Below are 14,483 nucleotides of genomic sequence, written 5' to 3'. Positions count from 1 at the left end.
GACATTAACACTATTAACAGTGACATTTAAATGTACGCTTCGGATTACGCATGAATTCATAAGTGTCTACTAACTGGCACGCTAGGAACGCCGTAATAAAAAGAACAGAACAGAACATAAGTGTCTATGTACGATGAAAATCTATTCAACTCTCAACATTCTTAAGTTATTTAATATAAAATATTAGACAACTAATATAAATATTAAATAACTTATATTAAATATTAAATAACTTCTATTAAATATTAAATAAATTGTTATTTTTAACATAACTGCCTTACTTAAAAAAAAATCTTGTAAGTTTTCTTAATAATTTATTAATTTAAAAACTTATCTAATATGAATATTTATATTGACATCTGTAGTGAGTCACTATATTCTTATTGAATATTTAAAATTAACACAGTTAAAAATATGAAATGGATTTCGTAATGCAATATTATTGAGCCAATTTTTATAATCTGTTTACAATTCTTTATCAAATGAAACGCAATTATTAATTGCGAACAAAAGCATTGTCTATTGCAATAGTGTTAACCTTCTTTAAGACTCTCACCAAATATGCGGAAAATAAATTAAAGTTGTATTGGCAGTTAACATTATTTAACATACACAATATGTAAATAAAAAAAAATATTATTATATATAAAAATATTATTTATAAAATTTACTTATTTTGAGTGAGACGAAATAAGCGCCAACGTGAACACATCACTTGCCGCAAACTGCCTTTGATCTGTAATCAAAAATCGACCCTGGTCGGCATCAGCGATAAGCTGTCATAGGCCACGCCAAACAGCCTGTTCTAACGCTTGTGATGGTTGAGGCTTGACAAGTCTTAACAGACGTCTGTAGTCGTCACAGCCAATAATCTGTGTTTAATTATTAACACTGCATTCCAACACAAGCTCTTACTTGAAGCAAGTGCACCAAGCTACCGCCACAAGCTACCACTACACTAAGCAAATACCTTGTTCAGGCGTTGTTGTTAGTGGACGCTTTCCGAGGCTTGCCAAGCGTGTAAGCAACGGATTATGTTAGACTTAAAAGATTATTTCACTCTTATTATTTGCCGTTCTGAATATAAATATAACTTTGAATTTTGAGTTTTTTTTTAAATAAGTAAATTAATTTTTACTTAATTTTAGTTTTGCTTGATAATTGATATTTTTTAAAAGGAAGTGGAAGAGCTATTATATTGCAACACTTTTTATGATGTCATATTCATATTTGATTTTATTCAAAATTTGTAAAACAGTTTTGAAAACATGTTAATAACATAGAAAATAACGCAAATAAACGTAAAATAAATAACATATATTGGAAAAAAGAAAATATTGTGGTGAAACATGGAATGGAATATATTTATATTAATATTCTTAGGTAATTTACTAATAAGTACATGTGATAGCCAAATGGGTCCAGATCCATGGGATTATGATAGTAATATAGTTACGGTTATAGATGAAGAAAATATTCCACCAGACCTTAAAAATCCACCGCCAAGGAAATTACAGACAAATAATATAGGTTTAGGAGAATGGTTTTATAAAAGAATATTGGCTATTGTATTAAAATCAGGACAAGTTAAGGTAATTTATAACTTTTAATAAGGTAATTTAATTTTAACATTACTTAATTATTGTTTTTATTCAAATTATAAATATATTTTATAGAATAATGAGGACGGCAGTATTGATATTGCCCTACAAATGAAATACAGCCCAGAGAAATGGAGTACTCTTGAAGATTATATTAAATCAAACACTCCTTTCTCAGAAGATATGTTCAGACGTTCTATGGGTTATATAGAGGAATCTATATATAAACCAACAATCACCCAAAGAATTATCATGGCATGGAGTGAATACATTCAATTCTATTTAATTGAATATAAAGTAAGTTATTGTTTCATTTCTTTAACATATTATGTGCTATTTGTACATTACATCTGTAATTTATTTTGATATTCCAATATCAATCATTTTGTACAAATTACTTTATAAATTTGAAACAAAACTTTGGTTTAGTTTTAGTTGGAGGCCACTGTAGTGCAGTTTCTGACTCTAAATGTAATAGTTGTGGGATTATTCCCCACACAGGGCAATTGCAACAACAGGGTTGGGATACTAATTATATTGGTCACTCAACACAACTATTTGTTAAAATATAATTATTAGAGTTGTATTTACTGTTTTCAGATGTACATTACTTGGACAACAAGCCTTATAGCTGGTATCATAACAATATTTTGGTTATGGAGGCATATATCTCATAAACAAGTTATTATACTAGTAATTTTGGGATTATATATATACGAGGCATTCATTTCTTATAAAGTAAGATTAACTTCTGTACTAACTTGTAACTTTAACTTCTTGACTAGTTCTTATAATACTGAAAGTGTTTATAAAGTGAGGGTATCATGGTGGAGTGGGCAGCATCTGACTTTAAATGAGAAAGGCTTTCATTCAATCCCTCTCTCAGGGAAAAGATTTACTTTGATTTCCCCTTTTCTGTACCTTAACACAAAGCATTTTGAATTTTAGCAGAAAGTGAAGACAAGAGTATCTTGACACTAGATTTTTCAGGTCCTGTACAATATTACAAATAAATAAAAGTAACATTGATATTTTCAACAGAATGATGTTTTTACTTGAATGAATTAATCCTAAAGACTAAAACTATTAAGAAATTCTCATTAAACAATGTCGAAATTTTACAAATTTCCGCTACCTATAGACAATTACTAAGAATTATCATTTGGCAAGAGAAAATGGTATTTATTAAATATAGGGTGTTTTAAACAATTAATATGAAATTTCTTACAAAAATTTGGGCAATAATTGACAATTGCGAAAATTCTGTGCAAATGGCATTGTATAAGTGTGTCAACCTTCATAATCAGTATATTATATATAATGTATGACTGTTATTTGTTGACCATTTGTCAAGAATGAGATGCTTAGTAATATATTTTTAAAATTCATACAAAATACTTTATTAATACAAAATATTTTATATATAGCAAGGCAAAATGCAGTCATTCACTTTTGCCACTTAACACATATTCCCAAATCGAGCCTCGAGAATTCGAAAATTGGGAACGAAAGTGTAAAAGTGTCACACTAGGTTCCCAGGTTCCTTATGCATACCTTGCTACATGTGGAAAACAGCATGAAGCTAAAAGAAAAAAATGTAATGTATATAAATGTTCAATTGCAGGAAGCTGAGCAACAAGAACTTGACAAGTTCATTAAAGCTGTGAATACTTGCAAGTGGTTCATTTGGACATCAGATTGTGAAGTGCCACCACCTAATCCACTTTTATTCCTAAAACATATGAACCCGCTTAAGATTGGTATTAGAATGTTTACAACATTGCTCACTGAACCCATGGTGTCTATTAGTGAGACTGTTAACACTATTATCCAAGGAGCAACAGGTAATATTATGTATTTCAATATTTGTTTAAAATAAAAAAAAATAAAGCCATTGTGCATTGCATATTATATTTTGAATATACATAGAAATATGTGAAACAATTTTTAGAAGACAAAAAATGACATTGCAGTTTTTGAACCTCATGGAAACCATTGGAGTGCTTTGACCACTATGCCATACAGAGTTTTTTAAAAAGTATTTCTTATCTTAGTATGGAATAACATTTTTAAAATATCAATAATGCTATATAAGTTGATTACATTTCTGAGATTATTGTTTCTAACTTATGTTTATTCTTTTCCAGGTGGATTATGGTTTCCCTTTGACAAAATAATGCATGGATTTCTAATATTAATTTTTAACGCATTATTAATATTTTTATTAATTATGATAGTATTCAATTACATTTTAAACATTCCATTTAGTTTAAACTTTTTGGGAATGATAAACATAGGCCTGAGGCAACGTAATAGATCAATGCCAAACATTATTAATGAACCATCTCAAGCACAAAGATTAGACAATGGAGATAGGATAAGTGGTGAAAATTTAAGTAGGTTTTTAGATGTTTATACAAAAGCATTAAACACAATACAGTCTGCACAATCATCAATTAGTGGAAGATGGCAACCAAATGCGAATTTGGCGATCACATGTGGGCCAAAATTAAAAAAATCTGCAAGTACTGGACGGTTGCCCAATGTCTCAACCTAAAAAATATTACTTAAGCATATTTTAAACATATTTAATGTATTATTCCACGCGAATTACAGAAAAATGTTTTATTTCGAACTCGCACCTCTTAGACGGTTTTCAAGAGGCGCGGGTTTTAACTGTTTGTAGTATATTTTATTCAATGAACAATATGCTTAATCATGTTTTATATCCTATTTTTTACAATCTCTGAAAAGACATGACAAAAATTTTATTGCTGGTGTGGCAGCTGACGCAGCTTTGTGGGTTCGATTCAAACTCGAGGGAATATTTTATTTTTGAACGAAGTGTCTCAACACGAGATTCTCCCTGTCTGCCCTGTTATTATATCATACACCGTGAAGTAGAAAAAAAAAACAATTGATAAAGGAGAAAAGGCGTGACAAAATTTTTAATTCATATGTGTTCTCGTGGTTGCAACTGCATACAACCGTACATGCGCTAGTATCGACACGTGGCTGTGTTTGCAAACTGCATTAATTATTTGTCGGACTATAAGTGAGTCATGGTACTTGTGATACAAAAAAAATTACGTTCATTACTTACATATTTTTCTGATATATATATTTAGTTTTTGAGTTTAGCGTATGGTTTATCAATGTAAACTAAAGTCGTATATGTGTTTATCAATTATGACATGTATTTTTTTTTCCAAAAACTTATCAAATGAAATGCTACGTTGAATGTCGACAAAAGAGTTATTTTTCACATTTTTTTACATTTTTGGCATGTTGTTCCACACCTAGCATAAATTTTTTTTTTAATAGCGACATATGAACCCGCGCCTCTTGGTAACCGTCAGAGGCGCGGCTTCGAATTCAAATAAATAACAATGTAATTAAATTATCACAAGCATTTGAGGTTGATTTTTTAAACTTTAAACTCATAACGTTAGTACAATTAAAAGCTCTGGTAATTAATAACTGTCTGTGATATATATGTTGTAATTGTGATTTAACATTTAAGTTTGAATTCTAATTATGCTTTCTTTTACTTTAATGTGTTTTAATTCTAACTTATTTTTATTATGTTTAATATATTGTAATTTAATAGTTATTACATTGCTTTACAAGTACACGTGAAATGTTAATCATTAAATTTAGGTTATTTGGTAAATAAATAAACATCTCGAATTATATTTCTTTTTTATTTTAATTGTGTGATGCTGAAAAATATAGGTAGCAATGAAATAAAAAACTGGAAACCTTCAGTTAAATTATAAGAAGCATTGTTTTATAAAAATGATACATTACCCAAGTAAGAAGCAAAATTTAAAAAATTCTAATTTCGTTCAAGTACTTAGAATCTAAACGCTATTGGTCAACAAACATTCGCAACCTCAATAAATAACATTATAACAAAACAGTATCAATATATTCAACTATTAATCACCTGGAGGAGCAACTGGCTGCAAAATTTAATATTACAAAATTTCAAATAACAAATCGATTTTATAACTGTGTAGCCATTTTAAAACACGAATATTATTGAAAATGCCTACACAAGTCTTGTAAACAAGATTTGTTATATTTTTCCATTTCTTCAAATATTTAATTATTTTGTAACATAAATTTCACCAAGTACTTATTCAACCCCTCGCACATAGCCAACTAAGCTTGAATCATAATATTCGTGAGGCGTCACTACTTCGTCTACCCCTACCTACAGTCTATAGATTCTAAATGGATTAATCGCTCATATTGATGTGAACATTAAGGTGGGTACTGATCGGCGTTACGGGGCGTAATATAGTTATAGGGCGGTCGTCGAATCGTGGACCGACCAATCCAACTTCAGGGCGGATTTGTTACACGGTGAACGCTCGAGCCCGTGCAGTCAAGTCCAGAAAACAAAGCTTTGCGATTGCGCAGATTCGAAACTAGCATGTTTATATGAATTTCATCCCATGGCGTTAAATATCTCTGTCGGTGCGATTGGTAACGTCGCGTCGGTCAGTACCAATCTTTAGTTTATTTATTAGTATTAAATTTGAATTTAGGCATAGATTGGTAACGTTAAATATTTATTTAATTGCGTAAGTAATAAACAACTGTTCTTAAATACTATTAAAAATTATGGTAAAGCATATGTGTGACAGTAGTAATCACAAAATAGGTACTGTAGTAAGATTCAAGTTTTTTTGTATTAAGCCGCAATTTTGACTATTTAATATACATTAGTAGATATTTGATACATTAGTGAAATTAATAATTTCCATAAGAATATAAAGATTATTTAGGACTTAGGCTTGTAATTATATTAATTATGTACGTATGTATGTATATATTTAGATTTCGCTTTAGTTTAACATTTTAATTATGCAGTGTATTGACAGTTAATTGAAAATTTAAGAGTCGTAAAACAGTAGCAATAATTAGTAGAATAGACTTTATTTAAATATTAAAAAGTTTATGTTCACAGTTTGAAGCTTTCACAATTTTAATTCTTTAATAAATTTACTGTTCATGTATGTGAATGATATGAGGATCCTCTAACAATAGATTTATATTTAATTAACTACTTCAATATTATTGCCATACATATTTGGGCATCTTTACGATGTTAAAATTCTCTTGGTGTTTTAATTTCTAATAACTATTTGCGAAGGAATTTAAAATAGTATAATACGATATAGAAGTTGAGTAATTGCTAAAGCTCCTAATTTACAATACGTCTACCCTTTAAACTTGTACAATAAATTCATTTTACCACAACAGTATTAATCTGTACATCTCGGAACAGCTTTGCTGTGGTATATTTATATATTTGGTAAATTCGATGTGCTTTTATGAAATTTCCAAAGATTCAATGATATAGTTATAGAATAGATTGAAATATAAATTGATAACGCTTGTGCTGATAATAATAAATAGTAAGTAAGCAGGTTTTCTTAATACATTTTGGCGTTTATCTTATATAAATATAATAAAGAAATATTCGTTAGAGTAGAGAAAAAGTGGGAGATTTATTTAGATGTCACACTTCCGCTACTAAGTGTGTGTGTAATTGTCACATGTCTATTACGTATTTAGAGTTTAATAATATAATATTAAATGACAAACATACTTTATTTTGTATAGCCATGAAGTGAAACAACAAATTAAACTCCCACTGAAATAGAAATTTGAAAAAGGGCTCCATCGTGAAACTGTAGAGTTTGTGGACAAATTGATTTAAATACTTCATAGTGTATTATTTTTATGTTATTCTTATTTGTCAATATAAGGCCCTCTGCTAAAAATAAATACATTATTATTGCATATTGATATAGCTACCAGATTCCACGACGGAGCAGTACAACCTTAATGACATGAACAATGATTTTACGATATATTAACGTTATATCAAACATAAATTACCGTAAAAATACATCAATCAACATCAAACAACACTTGGTCCAGTATTAACAATTTAACAATGTTTTTTAATCCTACATAAGTAAGGTATTTCTTCAAGGCAAACGATCATAGGTATATGGATGCGATGCGTGAATAAAATGATACTTCCAAGTCCGTTTACATCACAGTCAATTTATTAACGTATGATTAATCAATTAAATAAATAAATTTTGAGTTATTAAAAAAATAAGATAAAATAAATGAAACTTGACAATCTATTCACGCTCAGCATCCATATAATATGAACTGTAGTTGCGCAAATAATTTAAACCTGCGGTAGACTTAACAATTAGTAAATAATATATTTTCAAATTATTTTTCAAGGTAAGCAACATTACAAAAGCTTTACCCATTCCTTTAAAAAAACGTTCATTTTATATTATAATAGTCGTAAAATCAAAGTATATTATGATTTTCATCTTAGCATTCATTTTTATACATTATATGATAAACAAAAGTCAACGTCCCTTTTTTTATATTTGCAATAAATTTTATCCTTACTTCTATCACTTTTTATTTTTAGCATTATAAAGTGCTAACCCATTCCAAAGACAAAAATATTTTAGAAAACGGATGAAAATTTTACCGCAGCTGGCCTCGAATCTACGCTTCTTGGAAGGCTTCCAAGAGGCGCGTGTTCCAGCCCATTACGTCTAAAGTGTTATTTGTTTTCTAAAATATTTTTCTATAGCTTTGCTTTGACTCGTGATTACATATTATGAGATAATAATAAGACTAGATAAAATATTAATCTATCGGTTTCTAATTGGATATGTAAGTGAATGATACTAAATAAAGTGCATTAAAACTAGCGAGCTACATTTATAATAAAGATATAAATTATGATCTTATTTGGAATGTAATTATTATGTTAAGCCCATAAGTTAAAAAATGAAAGATTTTAATTAATGATTATATTTCAACATACACAATTTTAAAAAAAAAAGCACCAGAAATAAATTTAAAAAAATTGGATGTATTCAAACAGTCCTTATCAGAATTTTAATAGCTGCTTTATTACATAAGGATTTTATTTCATTTTGGCACATTAAATCAAAATTATGACAATGACATTAAACTTGGCTCGAGCCATTTATTTTTAAATGATTATTGTAAATTTTAATATATACCGCATCTGATACTCTGTAGACAATAAACTTTATAAATGGTTATTTATATTAAATAAAAGTTATTAAATAAAAAATAAAATTAATAAAATCAGTCATATTGTTTGGAACCTGCCAATACAGCGTTAGCAAAGTATGATGAGCACATTAATTAAAAGTGAAATTAAAAATCTATATATTATATTGGTGTATTATCACTTAATATTACAAAATATTAGAGTAAATTCTTTGGTATAAAGCAAAACAAATTATCACTTCAGGTACTAAATTTAAAACGACTTAGTAAAACTTACTTTAGATACAATACTACAATACACTCGCGGTAATCCGAACAACGTTCTCCAAGACGATGTCTATTATCGAGCTTGTGGGATTTTAGAGTACTTACTTTCTAAGATCCCCAATAATTGGAAATTTTATTAATCAAAGTAGCTTTGTAATCGAAAAAAATATAAGCCCTCCAAAATATCTTCTAAATATCAGGTAAGTAGATATATAACACTGGTTCACACGCTCGGTAGGCCGCTATTACATGGTCGACGAGTCGTAGCCGCTCTGACATCAGGCTTTCTGAATTTATGCGCATTGCTCGCTCATGAAAAAAAATATTACAAATGTAAGAAAAGCCTATACTCAAATCTCCGCAGTCCGCAGCCATGCCAAGCTAATATAAGGGCGGCCACGAATCGTCGTCTGTTCTTTATACAGTCCAATTCAAACTGAAACATTACACATCGAGCACAATAGTGGCGACGACGTTTCTAATTATGCTTTATATTAATAAAAATATATATTTATATTTTTTCGGATTTATTTATTTACAATCAACCGTATTAGGCATTTTGAATTACAGGAGGCGCCAATTTAGACACTTAGACACAAGGTCAGAACTACCGCGAGTCCACATAATCAGCGTACAATTGAATAACAGTAAGTCCTATAGACTTTGTTCGTTGTATTATCCGCACAAACGCGTTGAATCAATCACTTAATAAGCGATTCAGTCAATATATAAATATGTGAGTTACTTATTACTTATTAGAATTTGAATATAAAATTTAAAGTTATTAGTTTGAATTATATTTAAATAATGAAATTCAACATTGAATAAGTAACAAAGTGCTAAGGAAAAAGCTATGGTGTTTAATGAATTGATTTTTTTAAATTTAATTAATGTACAGACGAGTCTCAAACATTATCATTTAATTATAAAGATGCAACTAGTGTAAATAAAGTAACTCTTATTATTAGCAAAATATACTTTTAGATGATAATTTCAAATTGAACCAATAATATAATAGGCAATTATAATACTTAAGTAAATGCATATAATAAATCCATTGTGTACATATGACTAGAATCAAAATTACATCATTTTAATGAACAAGTAATAATCAACATGGCATGAATAATAACAAAATATTATAAATATATTTCAAAAATTTACTTTGGTTGATTAATTTTTTTTTAGCTCTACTAAATTTTTTATACTGTATCTCATATACAGTAAGGCAAGCATAAGGAACCTAGTGTTAAGACACTCCATTCCCCATGCATCGCCCAATTTTCGAGACATTGCGTGTTGGAAGGTGATACTCAATTTCGCGCTTTCTTTTGTTACCAGAGCGAGTAAATGAAAATAATTCATTCCCCAAGTTGGAATCGAACCAAAATCTGTCGCGTTTGTAGTAGAACGCTGTGCCGCTGCGATACGACATTCGCCGGTTGCTCTGTTTGACATTAATAATTGGATAATTAATTTTTTTTTTCAACCAATACAAATATTGTTAATAGCAGAATTAATTTTGACTACTAGAACTAAGACAAAAAATATATAAAATGATAAAAATTATCCGCCATTAATAAACCAACATCCCATTCAAAAACAAATCTCTTTCTCTTTTTTTTAATTGAAGGTCAAATATTATTCTTCTATAATGGTTATGTAAGAATTAAGCATCAAGCTACAATTTTCTATGCTATATTATATTGCACTTTTGAACTACTAAACGTTGTGACTTAAATCTAAACCAGGGATGTTACGGATTACATATACAGCTATATACAGCTTTCAGTTTCGGATTATCCGTTACTTTCTGATATTTTGGGTTACTAATTGATCTTTTAGATTTTTTTAAGCATACAGTTTTTATTTGTTATTTATATTCTCTAGTAACAAAAGTTGTTCAGACCAAGAGCTACTGTGTCGGCCAAGCCTGGCTTAATAAATTTTTTGTCTCCTTTAACTCATCCTCCTATTTAAACTCCACCCATATCCCATATTATGATTGTTTTATTCGAATAGTTTAGATTACAGCAATGGAGCTCCATAACGTCCCCGCTCTAAACTACTTCTTAGAAGAAAATATTATATTGTCATATTTTTATGCAATGTTGCTTATTACTTGATACTTGTAAATGGGATAAGTAATTGTTTTCATTACATGACAAGGCATTTCTCTCTCCCACTCGTAGAACCTTCACCGCCATCTTTGACAGTCTTTTCTTTTTTCTTTTTGCCCTTACCATCAACTTGTAGAGAAACATTTCTATTCTTTTCCATATTTAACAGTTCCTAGAAAGAAATCACAAAATTGGGTTATATATATTTTTTTCCTGCACTATGTATGCAAGTAGATAGTGCATTATGGGGATTGTGGTGCATTGTTTTCTATACTCTCTGTCATTTCTAGACTGTAATATATAGCACAGTGAGTAGATAACACACTGCTAAGACAGTGTGCCTGTAAACACAATGAGTGGGGTTTGATTCACACACATGGACAGGACAGAGTGGGAATTCAAACAGAGATAAAAAAAACACTGCTGTATTATTAACAATTTACAAAGAAAACGACAAGACATCACCTGGAAAAGCTGAGTGACATTGTGATTTGTTTTAGCACTTGTTTCCATAAATGAAACTCCCCATGTTTGAGCTTGTGCTTGTCCTTCAGCAGCAGGCACTTCCCTTATTTCGGGGCTCTCATCACACTTGTTCCCAGCAAGCATCACAGGTATATTCGGTAGTTCAGTACCTTTTATTTCTTTTATTGTCTGCCATATTGGCTTTAATTCTTCTAATGATTGTCGACTACTCACAGAATATACAAGAATAAAGGCATGACCCTGAAAATTAATAACTATGAAAAAATTGATTATATTATAATTTAGAAAATTTATAAAAAAAATAACAATTTATTATTATTAAATGACATTTATCCTGAGAGTCAGTCTTATTCACCTGAATGTATAACTTAGTGTTCAGAGTGAAGAACGGGTTTGTGTCTTGTTGTGTTAAAATTTTTGTTTTTGCTTAGTGTGGAATAATTCTTTAACAATGTAAAAAGAATAACAATCACTTTTATATTTATTCTTCTATATTCATATTGTATTTTTTTGCAATAATAAATCATGTCTATCCTACAGAAATATAGTAAGTTTAATTTTTTGACTATCAAAACTCTTTTTTATTATTTAATTAGATTTTTTTCACCTCCATGTCCCTATCCTGAACAGGCAGGGAAACCCTAATGTCGAGACCCTTTATATTCCACTTTTCAACCCAGCCTATTGTGTATTGTGTGACAGAAAACAGTGTCTTACCAGACATAATTAATCAGGGACATAAAAAATATTATAAATAATTCCCAACTGTGGATCATTTTGAATTAAAATTCTGAAATATCTAAAATAAATAAAAATCCTTAAAATAAATATTTTGTAACAAAATTTAAGAATACAATACACAAAATAATAAACAATGTAACTAAATAATATGTTACCTTGCTTATGGACAACCTTTGCATTGCTGGAAATTGATGTGATCCTGTTGTATCAGTTATTTGTAAAGTGCATATTGTTTTGTTGCTGCTTATTACCTACAACATAAATTGTACAAGATTTTTTTTACTTAACACTGTATATAATATAGTCGGCAGAAGTAACAACGGAAAAGTAAATGAAACTAGTGTTAAAACACCTCATTCCCCGCACACCACTGAATTTTTGAGACATTACATTTTAAGTGGTAGAACTCAAGTTGAGTCATTATTACTAGAAAATATTTTCCTAATGGGAAAATAAAAAAATCTTACAAAAACTCATCCAGTATGTCTATTTTACAAAAACTCCAAATGAAAAAAAATCTTAGAAAAATCTATCATGCCACTTATTCCTGGAGAAAAGACAAGAATATATGGAAAATATATGAGAAAATCTATTATTGGGGGTATTTATTAATGCAATAAAGCCCAAAACAATGTTTTTTTTTGTTTTGCCTTGCCTTAGCGTTTGTGCATGCTAATCTTAAAAATAGCTTATCCAATTTAAATGCAGTCACTATTGTGTTTTGGTAAACTTTTTTATCATTTAGTATTTGTTTTATTTCAAATGGGTATATTAAAAAAACGTTATATCAATTTAAATATTTTGTTCGACAATATTGCAATAAAATAACTTGAATTGGCTAAAACTTTATTTTTAATGTACAGATATTGTCTTTAAAATGATAATGTTAGAATTTAGATTAATAAGTTAATTTAGATTAATAAGTAAATAATCGCTTATTTCTGCTAAAATACTTGGGATTTCTATTATTCTCATAAAAAATAAATGAAATATATCGATTTACTCACTTGTCTATATGTATCTTCAATAGTTGGTATGTAAGATTCTCGAAATGTACCTTTAACAAATCTCAATACTAATGAACTTTTTCCAACACCACCAGCACCAAATACAACGACACGGTAATCATTACTTTGCTCTGGCATCCCTGCGTTTTATTAAGATCCCTTTTCGTAAAATCAATTTACAAAATTTTCACCCACTTGTATGTAGTGCTTTTATAGCATTTTCAGTTAATATTAGTAATTTATTTGCCTGAAAACAACACTCCACATTTAGGAGCAATTGTGGCTTTTAGTTTTAGTAAAATAAAAATACATTTTTATTGTTTTTTATTATTTTACAACGCCCCAATCAACATATACACAACCACAATTAAAAATGTTAAATGACGATTACAGCAAAGCCAAATTTTATCTGTGGCCGAAGTATTTAGAGCAGAGCCAAAAAATTAAAAAAAAATGTTAAGTTATTATAAAAAAAAAATCTTATCAGTACCATACATTTTTCAATTTATTTATAATTAAATTAATAATTAAGTATATATGTAATATAAAGAAAACATGACTTTCAAATATTTTAACAAATTATTTATCACTGAAATGTTGATTGGAGTCCTAAAAATCCGTCTAGAATTCCGTGTTAGAAAATACGTTATGTAATATATATAACTAGTGGACCGGGGCGGCTTCGCTCCGTTGAACTATAGGAAAATTTATGAAATTATTTTCAGTTTAAAGAGTAAATGGTATGTCATGGTGTTCAATGATATTTTTTTTCAGTCTGAATTTCAAATTTTATAAAAATCGGTGCCGATTTAAAGATTTTTCCATACAAACATTCAACACCTTTTTCATCCCTTCAGGGTTAAAATTATTCAAAACCGTTTCTTAATAGGTGTCCAGATTACGAAATCTGTCCAAATTTCACGTTTCTACCATCAGCTGCTACGGCTGTGCGTACGTCTTCCCTCAGTCAGTGGGAACATGTCCTTTTATATATAGATAAATTTCTCTTTTATGTTCTGTTTTTATTGTTTTATCTTTTTCTCCATAAAATATCGTAAATTTAGATTTTAGCATATCATCGTAACTGATAACTTTATGGTGGTCGTACCTGAATTTAATTCCTAATATTGGATCTTGTTCTCAAAATGTGTCTACAGGCTACA

At 29.1% G+C, this 14,483-nt stretch overlaps 2 protein-coding genes across 3 annotated transcripts; one reads left to right on the top strand and one right to left on the bottom strand.

Moving 5' to 3' along the window:
• The first annotated feature begins 1,207 nt into the window (after positions 1-1,207).
• On the top strand, positions 1,208-5,296 carry LOC146532610 (uncharacterized). Its single transcript, XM_085195461.1, has 5 exons — positions 1,208-1,592; positions 1,677-1,898; positions 2,202-2,339; positions 3,226-3,445; positions 3,749-5,296. Exons 1-5 carry the CDS (start codon positions 1,350-1,352, stop codon positions 4,156-4,158), a joined length of 1,233 nt encoding a protein of 410 aa, XP_085051587.1. The 5' UTR covers positions 1,208-1,349; the 3' UTR covers positions 4,159-5,296.
• LOC146532609 (GTP-binding protein Di-Ras2) lies at positions 5,297-13,667 on the bottom strand. 2 transcript variants are annotated; one of them, XM_085195463.1, is made up of 5 exons: positions 13,321-13,667; positions 12,469-12,564; positions 12,180-12,371; positions 11,552-11,812; positions 9,161-11,258 (listed from the first exon to the last, which is right to left on the bottom strand). In XM_085195463.1, exons 3-5 carry the CDS (start codon positions 12,294-12,296, stop codon positions 11,124-11,126), a joined length of 513 nt encoding a protein of 170 aa, XP_085051589.1. In that variant the 5' UTR covers positions 12,297-12,371; positions 12,469-12,564; positions 13,321-13,667; the 3' UTR covers positions 9,161-11,123. The 2 variants fall into 2 exon arrangements, with proteins under 2 accessions (XP_085051588.1, XP_085051589.1); XM_085195462.1 differs by lacking the exon at positions 12,180-12,371 and having other exon boundaries at positions 5,297-11,258; positions 13,321-13,599.
• Between the last annotated feature and the right edge of the window lie 816 nt (positions 13,668-14,483).

The sequence above is a fragment of the Heliconius melpomene genome, chromosome 13 (genome assembly GCF_056956725.1).
Source record: "Heliconius melpomene rosina isolate 202511_hmr_F chromosome 13, ASM5695672v1, whole genome shotgun sequence".
NCBI classification, from domain to species: Eukaryota; Metazoa; Arthropoda; class Insecta; order Lepidoptera; family Nymphalidae; genus Heliconius; species Heliconius melpomene.
Note: the sequence above shows the minus strand (reverse complement) of the source record. Positions and strands in the feature narration are given on the sequence as shown.

Excerpts from the sequence above, each read along its gene's own strand:
- LOC146532609 (XM_085195462.1), bottom strand. The coding sequence starts at position 13,458 with ATGCCAGAGCAAAGTAATGATTACCGTGTCGTTGTATTTGGTGCTGGT. Across the intron at positions 12,565-13,320 it reads TTGAAGATACATATAGACAA|GTAATAAGCAGCAACAAAAC; the intron begins GTGAGTAAATCG and ends TTTATGTTGTAG. Across the intron at positions 11,813-12,468 it reads AAAGGTTGTCCATAAGCAAG|GGTCATGCCTTTATTCTTGT; the intron begins GTAACATATTAT and ends ATTAATTTTCAG.
- LOC146532610 (XM_085195461.1), top strand. The coding sequence starts at position 1,350 with ATGGAATGGAATATATTTATATTAATATTCTTAGGTAATTTACTAATA. Across the intron at positions 1,593-1,676 it reads TAAAATCAGGACAAGTTAAG|AATAATGAGGACGGCAGTAT; the intron begins GTAATTTATAAC and ends TATATTTTATAG. Across the intron at positions 2,340-3,225 it reads AGGCATTCATTTCTTATAAA|GAAGCTGAGCAACAAGAACT; the intron begins GTAAGATTAACT and ends GTTCAATTGCAG.